At 37.4% G+C, this 16726-nt stretch overlaps 1 protein-coding gene across 1 annotated transcript in view; it reads left to right on the forward strand.

The window, feature by feature from the left end:
- The window catches only part of Setd2 (SET domain containing 2), a gene marked incomplete at its 5' end in the record, with an annotated part of 107785 nt that overhangs the window by 64550 nt on the left and 26509 nt on the right, over positions 1–16726 (forward strand). The window contains 5 exon segments of the mRNA XM_013513427.1: positions 629–677; positions 3863–4046; positions 7340–8009; positions 14500–14634; positions 16400–16539. Of these exon segments, the coding sequence (XP_013368881.1) occupies positions 629–677; positions 3863–4046; positions 7340–8009; positions 14500–14634; positions 16400–16539 (1178 nt within the window).

Below are 16726 nucleotides of genomic sequence, written 5' to 3' on the forward strand. Positions count from 1 at the left end.
ACTGGATCATGGATAGATAGATGGACTCTTAGCTCTGTCTGGCTCCTCTGTCTAAGGGCTTACCAAACTTGGAGAAAAGAATGCCATATAGAGCCATATATAGGCATGGTGGTAAATACCTGTGATATCATCACTCGGGAGGCTGGGGCAGGAAGATTACTGTGATGAAGGCCAGCGTGGACTACATAGTTAGACCTTGTCTCAAAGAAAGAAAAATGGGATGGGGTGAGGTTGGGATATAAATTTGTGCAAAGACCCTGAGTTCAATCCTCAGTACTGGGGGTAGGGAAGGATTGAGTACAGAAGCAAGATCCTCTTCTCTTCTTCCCTTTCCCCCTCCATTTTCCCCTCCCCCTCTTTCCCCAGGCTGACATCAAATTCATGATCTTCCTTCCTCAGCTTCCTGAGTAGCCAGGATTATAGGTGTGTACCACACCTGCTGTTTTTACTTGTTTTTAAGGGGTAGTACTGGGTTGTTTTTGCTTAAAGCCAAATATAAGTCAGATTTTGGAAAATAAATAGCAGTTTGTTCCTTCTCGTTTCTTTCTTGCCATATAAAATCTGTCAGTTTCAAAGCAATCACCACTTTTTCCCCACACTAATCCTTCTTTTGGTTTCTTTTTTGCAGGAGGTGTATCGAATTCCAAAGAAAAGTCAAACTGAAAAGGAGAGCACAGGTAAGTATTCAGAGTTACTCTGGGGAGTGATGGCTTTACAAATATTCTTTTGTATATATACAACATATATATATATATACTATATAATATAGTATATTATGTATATATAATATACATGTATAGTATATGTGTTGTATGATATATAGTATATATATTGTATTTTTTATATATATACCATATATGGTGTATGTGTGTGTGTGTGTGTATATATATATATATATATAGTATATACAGAAGTGATTCGTAAGAACTTTAGCTTTTGAAACCAGACAGTATATAATTAGGTTAACATTTTGTGTAAAGTTTGCGAAGTTGCACTTTTATTCTTTCTTAATGACTTCTTGCCAAAGGAGAGGTCCCTTAACTACTTACATTGCTGCTTGCCTTGAAGTCATGGTGTTCAGTAGCTTTCCATCCATTCATTTGTTCTCTGGAGTAGACATGGTTAAACTTACACTCTCAGAGGTTTGTGGAATAATATTTATTTCTTTTTTTTTGGGGGGGGGGTGTTTCTCCGGTACCGGGAACTGAACTCACAACGTTGCGCTTGCCAGGCAGGCGCTTTTGCCGCTGAGCTAAATCCCCAGCCCAATAATATTTATTTCTAATATTTATGCAAAAGCCTATGTATGAGCTAGGTGAACTGGAGATATAGCTCAGTGACACAGTACCTGCCTGGCAAGTGCAAGGTCATGAGTTCGATTCCCAGTACCCAAAAAAAAAAGACTATGTATGTATTTATTTTTCTAAGGAAATTTAAGAACTTGTACTAGATTCGCAGGAAGTCAGTGATCCCAGAAAAGGCTAAATTTACAGAACAGAAACAGGGAGTCCATGGTTTCTGGGCTTTTCCAGTTAGTTATATTTCAGTGGCATTTTTGAAAGCAATGAACTCAGTTATGGCTGCTGTCACTAGTTTCTTGAAGTCCTTTAACATTAAGCCAGTCTAGAATGAAGACTCCAGTGTGTGCAGTATATGTAGGAGGTTTTTTTATTTGGTTTTGGTTTTGGTTTGTTTGTTTTGGTCTTTTACCTTACTTTTGTGTGCATAGCTGTAATCTTAAATACTGTTACTTGAACTGTGAGAGATCTTTTGCACCATTGTGTCTTTGGCATATTTTAAAATTCTACTGATTTAAGGGGCTGGGGATTTAGCTCAGCGGCAAAAGCGCCTGCCTGGCAAGCGCAAGGTCGTGAGTTCGGTTCCCAGTACCGGAGAAAAACCAAAAAAAAAAAAAAAAAAAATTCTACTGATTTAGTCTTTTAATAACCAGACATTATAGTTAGGGCTGCAAAGAACTCTTTTTTTTTTTTTTTTAATAAGAAAGAAGGCAATGCTGGGCAGTACTGACTGGCAAAAATGTGGCACCACTATGGAGTTGATTATCTGAGGCTAACTCTTGGGCTCACTTAGTTGAAACCATTAGCAACATGGGCAAAACTTAAATACCCATGCAGATTTTTCTGCAGTAATTTGCAACTATTTAGTCTATTGTGAAACTCCAGAGGATATAGAAATGATAATTAAGGCACAACTATGATCTTTTCAGGGAGCATCCTTTTCTGTGGCATCTTCAGTCTCTCATTCACATACAGAGCTCCCTAGGTCAGTGTTAAGACTCTTAGAGCAAGGAAGTGCTTACAGTGCAGGCCTGTGTTCACTTGTCGATATCAAGAAACGAAAGCTTAGAACCTTTAAAATTCAGATGAACTGTGAAATACTTTAGGAAATACATAGTCTAATTTACCTCTGTTTTATAATATGAGGAAATCAGCCCAAATCAATGGAATGACTTTCCTGCCTCACATATTGTAAGGTACAGAGTCAGAATGTGAACTGCTGGTGTGAATCCTTTTTTTGTTTTACCAGGTATAGTGGAAAAATCGGCGCACTTTAAGAAAATTTGCACCAGGGCAAGAAATGTGAGTTTGTAGGAGGAAACAGAATAGTCATGAGCACCTTACAGAAAGACATATTGCTAGTACCTTGTGAGCTAGACCAGTTAATTGTACAGCATTTTATATCAGCATGTGGTGCAAATTCTGTTAGCCTCCCTACTGACTGATGCTTATACATGGGGTTTTAAAAGGATTAGAAGAATGGCTTGTGCAAATCGCATCCTGTAATGGAGACTGATAGCAAGTTTTTATGATGTGACAAAAAGAAAAACCACTGTGTTTATTGAGAATCTGCTTTGTGCTAAGAGTGATACTTTCAGAAGAAAATCTTTCCTTAAGAGAGCAAGCTGGGCATAGTGGTACACGCCTTCAGGGGCAGAGGCAGGAGGATCACCGTGATTTCAAGGCCAACCTGGCCTACATAGTGAGACCCTGTTTCCAACCAAAAAACAGAAAAACAGAGAGGAGGATCTGATTAGTCAGGGGGCAGTACTAACATACAAAGCAAAAGCATATAATACAATCAGTTTATATTGAAGTGTTCAGTAAGACCTAAAATGTTCAGTGGGGAGAGGACTTAGGAAGGTGAGAAGCCAGTTAGTAAGCAAGACTAGTGAAGAGTAGTACGCAGATCAACTTCGGGAAAAGATAGAATTTGGTTACATGAAGACAGAGGAAGAACCATTCTAAGTAAAGAGAAACAATGAAGAAGGCTAGTAGTACCATCTTTGAATAGGAAGCTGTTATTTTCTTCAGAGATGTATGTCCCGGCCTGGCCTTGATAACTTACCAAATTAACACCTATGTTTGAAATGTTTTCCCTTTTTAATTATAGTTCATAAAAAGTTGCTTAATAAGCACTTTTTTAAATTAAGGAAACATTTTTAATTGGTGTTTTTGTGCTCAGCATGTTAGGCTTTTCTACTTACAGAGTTACAGGTCCAGTTAAAGGTTTTGTATATTTTAACTGACAGGCAGATTGTCTTGACAACGGTGAGAGGAACATTGTATGTGGATGTGCTCGCAGTACTTGTTTAGAAGTGCTGAAGACTTGGCCTGAGTCTTTGGTGGGGAAAAGAGTCTTTGGTGGGGCATTCATGGAAGAGAGGTTTAGTAAGTAGTGTGAATACACACATAAGACTGAGTCTCATTCAAATTCCGACCACATAGCTGAGGGAAGGATCCACAGGTCCATTTGTTGGATAGATATTTAATCATATACTTGATTTACTGTTATAGTGGAGAAGAGTCTACAAAATAAAGTTCTCAAAACATTTTTCTCTTAGTAACTGAGCGAGGAAGGGATGCTGTTGGACTCAGAGATCAAACAGCCGCTCCAAAGACTCCTAACAGGTCAAGAGAGAGAGATACAGATAAGCAAACTCAGAATAAAGAGAAAAGGAAGCGAAGGGGCTCCCTCTCACCACCATCTTCTGCCTATGAGCGGGGAACAAAAAGACCAGATGACAGGTAAGTGTTTATGTGTTTTCTTTTTTGGGGGAACAAGTCAAAAAGTATCCAAGTCACTATGGTGACTTGTAATTCCAGTACTCCAGGAGGCTAAGGCAGGAGAATCGCAAGATGGAACCAAAATTGGCAATTTAGAGAATTAGTAAGACTTGTAAAAGTTAGAAGAACTGGAAATGTAGCTCAGTGTGAAGGCCCTGCATTCCCCAGTACTGCCCCCAGAACCCCCCCAAAACCCAAAATAATCTCAAGTCTCATGCAGTTGACTCTAAGTCTACTTTTGATTTTGGACAGTAATGACATTTGGAATTAGTATTATGTCTTGATGAGTGAATATAAAACTTTTACTGATAAATCTTAAGAAAGGCTCTCAATCTCATTTGAATAGTTTCTGTTTGGCAACATAATGCTGTTTAGGTAACCAAAGATTTGTTTTTTAAAGTGCAATGGAAGTTGATGGGAGATAACTGTGCAAAATGAATGGTGTCAAGAGGCTGAGGCAAGATGATTGCAAGTTTGAGGCCAGCTTGGGCAACTTAGGGAGACCTTGTCTCAAAAAATAAAAAAGATTATGGGTGTAGAGCACCTCTGGGTTCAATCTTCAGCACCATCCCCTCCCCAAAGTAGTAGTAATTCTTCCAAAGTCATAACTTTAAAGCCAGTGAGCCACATTTATAATCCCCCAGACTGAGGCAGGAAGATCACAAAATTTAAAGCCAGCCTGGCCAATTAAAAATTTTCAAAAAGGCTTTGGGGGGTTGAGGATATAACTATGGTAGCATGTTTGCCTAACATTCAAGGGCCTGAGTTCAATCCTCACTACCATTTGAAAAAAAAAAGAACTTTGCTGAACCTAGTGGCTCATACTTGTAATCCTAGCTACGTGGAGGATGAAGCAGGAAGATCACAAGTTTGAGGCCAGCCTGGGAAACATACTTGCTCTCTAGTGAGTCTTGTGCCATACCAATCAAAATACTGATTTAAAAATATCAGAGGGCTAGCAAACATTTACTCCAGGGAAGTTCTTTTTAAATTAAATTTGCTTTTTTAAAAAATTGGTGTCACCGGGCATGGTGGTGCGTGCCTGGAATCCCAGCCTTTGGGAGGCTGAGGCGGGAGGATCGTTGCAATTTCAAGACCAATCTGGGCTACAAAGTGAGCTGAAAGTCAGCCTGAACTGCATAGTGACACCCTATCTCAAAAAGACAAAAAAAAATTGATATATAAGATTTGTACAGTGCAGTTGCCAGAATTTTTAATATTGGATGGTGTATTTAATAATTCATTGTGATTTTAATTTTACTCTCCCTAATTACTAAATAGATCAAACATTTGTTATGTTTATTGGCCATTGCTTTTTCCTCTTCTAGAAAATGCGGTTTATGTGTTGGCCATTTATTGAATTATTTGTCTTAAGTTTTAGGAGTTCTTTATATGTATTCTTTTTTTGTATCTGGAACCGAACTCAGGACCTTGTGCTTGCCAGGCAGGCGCTTGTGCCACTGAGCTGTATCACCAGCCCCTTTATATGTATTCTAAGTGTAATTCTGTCTTGATGATAATTTTTGCAACTCTATTCTGTGCGTTTATGGCTTGTATTTTGACTTTTTTGGGTATCTTTTGATACGCAAAATTAATTGTGTAATTAAATGTATTGCATATATTATATGTTTCCTTTATGGTTAGTACTTACTGTACACAATGCTTCCATTGCCTCAGAAAATTTCCTCCTATCCCTTTGTAGTCAGTTTTTCCCATATAGTGTCTCTGACTCCTGCCAAGTACTAACTTTGCTCTCTGACCCTCTTTTCCAGAATGTCATTTATATGGTATCATATAGTATAAAGCATTTGAATCTGCCACTTTTTACTTAGCATATTGCATTTTAGATTCATCCATGTTGTGTCTCCATAGTTCTTTATTACTGAGTCCATTGTATAGCTGTACTAGTTCATAAATTTATAAGACATTTGAATTATTTCCATAGCCCCACTTCTGCCACTGCCACCTCTTCCTCCTCTTTTCTTTTCTTTCTTTCTTTTTTTTTTTTTTTTTTTGACACTGTCTTGCTGTATATATTCCAGGCTGGCCTTAAACTCATGACCCTCATTCCTCAGCCTGCGTAGTGCTAGAGTTACATGCATTTGCTACCATACTCAGCTGTATTTCCACATTTTTACTCCTGAATATTGCTGTTCTGTACAATAAATTGCTTTTTAAAATTTTTAAATGTTTTATTTTTGAGGTACTGATGCTGCTTCTTGGCCTTTTGGCTAAGATCAAGTGTAGTATTTTTGAGGTACTCAGAATGGAACTTACGTCATTTTTTGCATGGAGGTACCTCATCTGTCATTTTTATTTTCTGTTAACGAGACAGAGTCTTGCTAAGTTGCCCAGGCTGGGCTCAAACTTCTGACCCTCTTGCCTCAATCTTCCACTGTGCTGGGATTGTAGACATGTGCTACCAGGCCCAGCTGAATCCCTCGTTTTAACTTTTTTTTTCCTTTAAACTTGCTTTCATTTACTTTTGGTATGTACATGGAAGAGGAATTTCCAGATCATCTGCTAGTTCTATGAATAATATTTTGAAAAACACCTTATTTTTAAAGGGAAGCTTTGTTAGGTCAACGGTTCCTCTCAATGCTTTGGTGCTGTTGATCCTCTGACTTTCCCTCTTGGTTTTGTGAAATTTATTGGCCTAATTGTTATAATTATTAAAGTAATTTTGCTTTTTTCTTGGTCTACTTTTAATTTTTTTCTTTTTTTTTCCTCCCTTCATTATGTTTATATGTGGATTTCTTTTACTTGGTAGAAATTTATTGAATTTGTGTTTATCTTCCAAGCTCGTAATTCTCTTCAGAGCTAATCTCTTTGCTTAACCACACTCTGGACGTTAGGGATACTAAATTAGATTGAGTATTGGATTATTTTTTGGTTCATTACACTTATTTTTCTCTTTCAGATTTTAGAATTCATAGTTATACAATAGACTCCAGCTATAAAGAATATGATGCTGTTATGTATCTTTAAGTGAAGTTCGAGAATCTGCGAATCCTTTGTGACTCCTTGTAGTCAGTTTCTTCCATAGTAATTTCATCTAAATGTTTATTTCTTTGGGGTTCCATTCTATCTGCAAAACTCCTTAGCTAATTTAGAGTATGATTTTTAACTCCTGACAAATTGAAGTTGGTGTGGTTAGTAGTTTAGTAATGAGTCACATTATAGTTCTCATGGGCTTAGATTATGCCCCTGATTTAGTGAGTAACTTTGTGATCCTCTTACTGTTTTCTTCCTAGGTATGATACACCAACGTCTAAAAAGAAAGTACGAATTAAAGACCGCAATAAACTCTCTACAGAGGAGCGCCGAAAATTGTTTGAGCAAGAAGTGGCTCAGCGGGAGGCTCAGAAACAGCAGCAGCAGATGCAGAATCTGGGAATGACGTCACCACTGCCCTATGACTCTCTTGGCTATAATGCCCCCCATCACCCCTTTGCTGGCTACCCACCAGGCTATCCCATGCAGGCCTATGTGGATCCCAGCAACCCAAATGCTGGGAAGGTGCTCCTACCTACACCCAGCATGGACCCTGTGTGTTCTCCAGCTCCTTACGATCATACTCAGCCCTTGGTGGGACATTCTACAGAACCCCTTGCTGCCCCTCCACCAGTGCCAGTGGTACCACATGTGGCAGCCCCTGTGGAAGTGTCTAGTTCACAATATGTGGCCCAGAGTGATGGTGTGGTACACCAAGACTCCAGCGTTGCTGTCATGCCGGTACCAACCCCAGGTCCAGTCCAAGGACAGAATTACAGTGTTTGGGATTCAAACCAACCATCTGTCAATGTACAGCAGCAGTACTCTCCTGCACAATCTCAAGCAACTATATATTATCAAGGACAGACATGTTCAAGTGTCTATGGTGTGACATCGCCTTATTCACAGACAACTCCACCAATTGTACAGGTATTTAACTCTGTAACCTCTTTTTCTGTCTGTTAGTGGATGTTATGAAATCTGGTGCAAAGGATAAAAGTCCTGCTATGGATTATTTGTATATATATAGTTTTTTCTTCCTTCAGTGCTGGGGATTGAGTACAGGGCCTTGCACATGTGGGTCAGGAATTCAAAAGCAGCCTAAGTAGGTGGTTCTGGCTAATGGTCTTCTGTGAAATTAAAGTCAAGTTTTTAGCTTCGGCTGTACTCATCTGAAAGCTAGACTGGGAATGGAGGAGTCACTTTCCATCTCACTTCTGGTCCTTAGCAAGCCTCAGTCTCTTGCTGCTTAGACTTCTCAGTAGAGGTGCATACTAAATTATCAGTTATTTTCCCTAAAGCAAGTGATCAAGGTGGGTGAGGAAATGACCAGTTACAGAAGCTGCAGTCTTTTATAATGTAATCTTAGAAGTAAAGCTGGCATGGTGCTCTGTGCCTGTAATCTCAGCAGTTGGGAGGCTGAGGAGGTAGGAGGGTCACCGTGAGTTTGAGGCCAGCCTGGGCTACTTAGTAAGACCTTGTCTCAAAAAAACAATATAATCATCACTTCTGCTATATTCTATTGGTCTTCCAGGGAGGGTGGAGAGACTGCCTAAGAGTGTGAGTAGCAGGAGATGGTGATCATGAGGAGTTACCATAAAGGCTTGAAAACTACTAATGTACTGTGCAGTGAAAATAATTTGGTATTAACATAATTATTTTTGTTTTAATCCTGTTCTTGTTGCTTATACACAGTGAATATAGGCCAGGCATGGTGGCCCACACCTGTAATCCCAGCACTCAGAAAGCTAAGGCTATAGGATCACTGTGAGTTGTAGGCCAGCCTCAATTGCATAGCTATACCCTGTTTCAAAAAGACGGAAAAAACAACAAAAAAGAAGTGAATACAGAGTAATCTGTATTCCTGCCAAATGCAAACCCTTTGTCATCATAATTGAGTTAGGGGATGACTTGTCTTGTTTTCCTCTAAACCCAGTTTGTACATTGTTCCCCTCACCCCTTACCCTATCCCATGGTGTCAAGGATTGAACCCAGGGCCTTCACACTGAGTCATGTCCCCAGCCTTCTTTATTTTGAGATTAGGTATTCATAAATTGCCTAGGCTGGGCACAAATTTGTGATCCTCCTGCCTCAGCCCTCCAGAGTGTTCAGATTACAGGTGTGTACCACCACATCTGGCTTTGTACATTACTTTTTTTATTCTACATATTACTCTCATGAAGTTTGCCAGAATGATTTTGATACACTGAGTCTGAGATTATCACTTTGGTAGGAAATAATAATGAATTTAAAAGCAAAGACTACTGATTTTGTATTTCTAAGTGTATTTATTTGTTTTAAAATCAGATTTATTTTCCCCAAGAAAATAAAAGCAGTACCTTTTTTTTTTAAAAAAAAAAAAAGGACAGAACACTGTTCTTACCACATTCTTGTATCCTTCCTATCACTTCCTTAAAGGTGAATTATTGTGGATGCAGAAGGCTCCCAACAATGTTTCCTGCACATGTCATTTAGAGAAGTAAAAATTACTATTTAATACTTAATATTTTTGTGGTAAAGCTGTATAAAAAATACTTTTTGAGGGAGAGTCTCACTGTGTTGCAGAGTGGTCTCTTAATGGGCAGGTTCAACTGATTCTCATAGATGCACACCACAGTGTCAGTCTCGAATATTTTTTAAATGTCCATGAGAAAGTGTCCTGCTTTAATTCCTGGAACCCTAGCTGAATTAATTGTTATTTTTTATGTTTTCTTTAACCACAAGTTTATGTATCTTAGGTATTTATAGTCTTGAGTCTCTGTTTTCCTACTTAATGTGTGTTTTTCCACATTACTGTGTGTCTTTATATATGTGTGTACATACCTGCACATACATGTTTAATAATTACAGGATTTCCCATTTGCCTATGATGGCTTTATTTACCGATTTCCATGTGGTAGTCATTTAAATAGAAAGATCCTTTTCATAATTATAAATGGTATTGCATTGAACTTTAAAATACACATATTTTTATTCATATTAATTTATAGAATATTTGCTTTCAGTGTGGTATTTTCATACATACCTATATATTGATCCTATCCATTCGCCCCATTACCTTTCTTTATACCCCCTCTCCTGTTCTCATTGTCTATTAATAGTTCTATTTTCCTGTCATCTTCGGTTTTGTATTTAAATTCCACATATTAGAGAAAGCATGCAATACTTGACTTCTGAAATCTTGTGTATTTCCCTTACCATGTAAAGTTTCTTATGCTTGATTATTTTGTTGGAATTTGTTTTTTTGAAATTTGACTTAAAATGAATATTATCTTGCTAAATAAGGCTAGTGAGAAAATAGACATTTTTGACATCAGATACAAATTTTCTTTGTATATACACATATACATATTGTATGATTAATTCTGCCTCCTATGGAATGTTTTAGTCTTTGGGTTTTTTTTGTGTGTGTGTGGGTTTTTTATTTTTTGTACCAGGAATTGAACTCAGGACCTTGTTCTTGCCAGGCAGGCACTGTACCACTGAGCTACATCCCCGGCCCTGGTTTTTGTTTTTTTTTTTAAGGCAGGCTCTTTGTGTATAGCCCAGGCTGAGCTTGAACTCACTATCTGCCTGCTGCAGCCCTCAGTGTTGGAATTACAGGCATATGCCACCCAACCTGGTGTTTTAGAAATCTTAAACATATTGTGTTCTAACTGATACTGCTTTATCTTGCCTTATTCTTTCTTGGACCAACCCATTAGTTTTGAGGGTTTTTTTTCCTGAGCTTGTGTATCAGAGGTACAATAAATATAGTTTACTTGTGGGTCAGGGAATGCAGCTTGATGGTAGAGCATTTGCTTAGTGTGTGCAAGGCCCTGGGTTTAATCCCCAGCTTCAAAAAAATTTTGCTTCACTCCCATTCCTATTCTTGAAGTATGTTTCAGTGTTAGAGCCTAAGCAACATCACTGGAAGGCACCTATTAAAGACTCCTCAGTAAAGAGCCCAGTGGTTATATGGTTGTTCTTAGAAACAGAATTTGTATTTTGTATCCCAGTAAGCAAAAGATTTCTCTTAAATTTAATTATGAGAAATAAGACTCAAGCATCACAATTTTGTTTTCAGTCTTTCAGTCTGTCTCTATCAAGGAATCCTTAGTAACTCCATAACCTATTTTATATATACTTGAATAATAGATGTCTGGACTAGTGTGGTTCAGTCTGTCCTCCTTTTCTCTCTCAGTGACATTAGTTGATCAGAGATGATTTGGGGCATTGGGTATTGGAAGACACGGAACATGTTAGTAATGTATATTTTGAGACCTGGTTCATTATCTGCTGTGTGCCTTGGAGACAGTCACTTAATTCCTTTTTTTTGAGCGTTAGTTTTCCCATTTATAAAATGAGCAGAATGCCTCACAGTGGTTGAGATTTGCATGAGATACTAACAACAATTTAAAGCACCGTCTGTCATGAAAGTTATCACTCAGTTACCTTACTAATGTTGAGGGAGTATTGGCACTAATGGGCTATGAAATACCACTGAGTTAAGCTCACTGGTGTGTAGTCCAAAGATGTGATCTCTATGAAAAAGCTTTGAGATCTTTCTTGTTCAAGCCCAGTATCAACTATACCAACACAGGCTACTGAGAGTTCTCAGGCTGTAGTAACCTTGATGATGAAATAATATGTAACATGATTTAAATTTGTGGCATATGTGTATGTAGACATTCAGTATAATATTTGAATAAATGTGTCATCAGAAGATAATTTTAACTTTGTATCATAACTGCATATTAAATATAAAAGCTTTTGGGGTTTTTTGGCTGTACTGGGGATTGAACCTGGGGCCTCATGCATGCTAAAGAAGAACTCTACCACTGAATAGCGTCCCCACCTTAGAAGTTTAACTTAAGCAAAGGTCATAGGATTTATAGTGGCTTGGGACATTAATACGTGAACTAGTCTTCCAAAATTATCACATCTCAAAATATTGAGCACTTGACTATAATATTTTACTTTATGCAGTGAAGTAATTCAAATATAATTAAGGGTGACTTTGGGGGGTTGCCTAGAACCTGGGCACAAAAGCATGTTTCCCTTTCTATAATATGTTGAACTTTCTTAGATTTCTCTTATAATTCTCATTGAAAACTACATTATTTATATATATATATATATATATATATATATATATATTCAAGTCATTTGAAAGGGCAAGTCAGTCTCCAAGAGATTTCCCCTCATCAAATAGATTTTACCAGATATGTGATATTTGTAAAACCTGAAGTCTTTTTTTAAAAAAATAAGTATATATTACTATTGTTAGTTTGACATTGGCATATGATTATCACTGGCTTTAGTAGTTTTTTTTTATTTTAAGAAATAAAAGAAGGAAAACAAAGTAACAAACAGACATCCATTTACAAAATAGCGTCAGAACAATACAAACAAAAGTTACAAAGTTGTAGGAAATTAACAGTTGTTGTATTATTTATTGATATCTTCAAAGTGGTTTCTCAAGAAAACAAATAGAGACATACAAGATTGATCAAGTAATCATTAACTGTTCCTTTCTGTATGGCTTTAGTGTTAAGGAAAGGTACTATAAAACCCTGAAAAATGTTCATTCTTCCTTTATTTTAAGGCTGAGGCAGGAGAATCACTGTGAGTTCAAGGTCAACCTGAACTACACAGTGAGACTCTGTCTCAAAACAAAACACAACAACAACAACAAAAATAATAGATCTAATGAATGTAGTGATCTTGGATGATTTGTCCAGCAGTGCTGATGTTCAGCATGCTTTGCCTTTTCCTTTGGAAGTTATTTTCTTCTGTTATTTTTGATGGTAAGTTGTCATCCCTTAACATATCCTTTACATTTTAGAAAGAGATAAAATTTGGGATTTAACTTTGTAAATATAGGTCATGATCAAGCTATATAATGCCATTTCAGTCCAGGAGTTATCTCACAGTCAACATTTGGAGCCCATCTTCATACTAAAGAAACAACAGCTTCATTCTATAGTAATCAATACTTTAAAATGTCTGCATGATAAGACTTTCTTAACTCTCTGATCTTGTCAAATTCTTAATTCATTTTTGTTGTTTTTTCCCGGTTCAAGGGATTGAACCCAGGACCTTCACACTGAGCTGCATCTGTTTAATTGTAAGACAAGGTTAAGCTGCTCAGACCAGGCTTATCCATGTGATCCTTATTGCTGGGATTACAGTTGTGCACCACCACCCCTAGCATCAAGTATTACCCTTTTTTCCTTACCTACTGTTTCTCTGTCCTCTCAAAAAGTGTTTATCTGAAGACTGGGAATGTGTTTCAGTGGTAGGGCATGTGCACCATTGGAAGGTAATGCAGTCCTATAATCCTGCTTGCTACTTGGTTGGCTCAGGTAGGAGGATCACAAGTTGGAAGCCAGCCTGGAGCATAGTAAAATCCTGTCCCAAAATAAAAAAAAAAAATTTAAAGGGCTTGGGATGTGGCTCTGTCAGATTGCCCCTGGGTCTGATCCCCAGTGCTGTTGGCAGGGGGTTGGGGGGCTTACTAGTCCAGAGATTTGTTAAGTAGCTGCATTGGCTTTTTTGCACTACTTGGGTACCATTTGGGATTGTTATATTTAGAATATGGAGTACTTACCAATTAATGCTTTTGAATCATTTCACCTGGTAGAGTCTTAGTCCATAGGATCTAGGTCTGTTTTTAAGTGATGGATACAATTCCTTAGCAGTCACCACTTTTTAAGTCAGCAAGGTTAGGCTTCTTGTTACTTCTTTAAGCAGGCTTTGTTGTGGTTGACAAATAGTTGCAGAGTATGTTTAATTCCTAGACATGGTACTTATTTCTTAAGAAACTCTAGGCACAGGCAATACCTGCATCTTATGTGGTTTGGACTAAAAGAAATAATATATATGAAAGGGCTTTCTGCATCCTAATGCAGTGTGTACATCAGTATGGTGAAAGTTTTAGGTGCATTAAATTCTGCTCTTTTTGTATTATAGAAGATTACAGAAAGCTAAAACAACTGAGCTTGAAACTTGATCACTGTGTTTTCTATGATTCACTCCCTTGAACCTTACCCCACCAGAACAACGTGCTAGTTGATAGCAAAAAGGCTTCATGAAAAGAGTAGCATGGTGCCATTTCTTGACTATCCCAGGACCAACATGTCATCCCAGTATCATTTAAAGGAAAGCCATTGGAGAATGTCCATGAGCGAAAAAATTTTCTGTATTTTCATAGTAAAGTGCAATCAAAGTAAATGAATAGGAAATTTTTGTAAAAAGAAACTTTTATGCTTGCACAAAAAATTGTTTTACACGTTTACATCCAAATATATGCATGAGAAGTTTATAAGAAATTAATGGGTTTATCTGCCAGTAAGTTTGTGCCACCTTGGAAGTTGGTTACTGTTTTTATTAGATCTAGAATAGTACAAATTATTAATTGCTTCATTTTGTCTTTTAGAGTTATGCCCAGCCAAGTCTTCAGTATATCCAGGGACAACAGATTTTCACAGCTCATCCACAAGGAGTGGTGGTACAGCCAGCTGCAGCAGTGACTACAATAGTTACACCAGGGCAGCCACAACCTTTACAGCCAGTAAGAAATATTTCAGTTGCTAAAACTTTCATTTGCTGTCTACTTTGTATTTAGGTTTTCTTTTGTTTTGAGGTTTTGTTTATATTTTAATGTAGGTAGTTACCAGTTTTACTTGAATACCCTTCGGGCATGCACTCAACCATTCTGTATAAAAACTGTTCTTAAATTTATGGGATTTATAGTCACCTTTATTGTTCTATATTTTCCTCCTAGGATTCTTTTTGTTATTTACCCTGACTGTATATTTGTATACTTTATGAATTTTTGAAGTAATAATTTTCTAGACTAGGTATCTATTGATATGTACTGAATACTAGAATATGATACTATACTAGTCACTACAGCCTGGGGTAGGGGTATAGAATTGCATAATGTACTTCACTGTATATGTTGTATAATAAAAGCTTGGTGTTCTGCAATATATGTGGAAAGTTGTGATAAAGTCTTGATGAAGTGTTACTGGCTTTGGATAAAATGGAAAATGAGAGAGTGGTATGGCAAAAGGTATGAAAGACTAAACAGGAGAGTAATGTGATTGAAGGCTTTCATACCAATCTGGTCACTGAAGTTGGCTTTAAACAGAAAGGTTAGTGTAGATAGTACCAGATGATTTGGAATATCGTTAAGTGACACAGAAGCATAGGGAAAGAGATGATTTTACTGACTAACCAGAGCACTGTGGGAATGGAGGAAGTAAAACTTAAGCTGGGCCGAAAGCATTTGCATGGCAAAGTAAGGTGAATATAAACAGGGATATGCTTAAAGCAGGATGCTCAAAGACGTGTGTGAGGACATTTAATCCGAGTCTGGGATTTCATATTCATCTTTAACTGCTCAAATAAGGTAAAACTGAAAAAATTATGCTTCATTAATTAGTTTACATAGGAGGAACAATGAAGGGTATCTGTCTTTCTGGTGATTGTTAGTCTACTAGGACTGCTGTGACAAAATAACCAGACTGAGTGGCTTTAACAAAAGAAATTCATTTTCTTACAGTTGTGGAGAGTGGAATTTCCAGATCAAGGTGTCAGGGTTGGTTTCTCCAGAGGCCTCTGCACATGGCTTCTAGTTGGCCACCTTTTCACTGTGTCCTCACAGGCCCTTTTCTCTGCAGGCATCTTCTGTTGTTATGTCCTTTTCTTGTATGGACCCCAAGTCCTACTGGATTAGCGTCTCATCCTTATGTCTTCAGTTGAACCTTAATTACCTCTTCAGAGACATTACCTCCAAGTACAGTTACAATGGGGTTAGGGCTTCAGAATATGGACTTTGGGGAAACAGCCAAGTTCATTACAGTGATGAGGAAGCTTTTTATGCTTTTTAACCTGTAATACTTAAGATTTTAAAAATGCAGCTATGTAATTTCAAGCCTATAGAAGAGTACAGAAAAATGTAATGGATAAATATTAACAATCTGTCGTACTTGATTTTCAAGCTTTGTTTTTGTTTTTAAAATGGAGGTCTAATCAGTATCTTGAAATTAGATATGCCATTTAGCATTGGCTATTTAAAGTTGGATTAATACTGCTGTAGGTGGTAAACAGCTGAGTATTTTTACTGCATTATCTTGAATGGTGCATTTGAATCCATTGTCAATTTTCTGATACATCCATGATGTTCTTCATATATATTGTCTCGTTAGCCATTTTCTAGGTTTTATTTTTCCTTTATCCTTTCTTAAAGAACTTGATGCTTAATTGAACTATTTTCTCCTGTTGAGCCAATTGAATGATATGTTATTGATCAAAAATGTGTATTTTTTTAGCCTGAGATGGTTGTGACAAATAATCTACTGGATCTGCCACCTCCGTCTCCTCCCAAACCAAAAACGATTGTCTTACCTCCCAACTGGAAGACAGCACGAGATCCAGAAGGAAAGATTTATTACTACCATGTGATCACAAGGTAAGAGGGCTATGTGGGGATCCCCTAATATGCTTTCATTTGGTCAAAGAAGCACCATCAAGGCAGTTTTACAGTTACTCATTGCCCACTGTGTCTTAGTGCTACTGAATTTCCAGAATCACATCTTAAAAGATATTTTAGACCTTAGATTTTGGTACTTTTTTTTTTTTTTTTTTTTTTTTTTTTT

Source organism: Chinchilla lanigera, unplaced genomic scaffold, assembly GCF_000276665.1.
Source record: "Chinchilla lanigera isolate Chin_1 unplaced genomic scaffold, ChiLan1.0 scaffold00019, whole genome shotgun sequence".
Classification (NCBI taxonomy): Eukaryota; Metazoa; Chordata; class Mammalia; order Rodentia; family Chinchillidae; genus Chinchilla; species Chinchilla lanigera.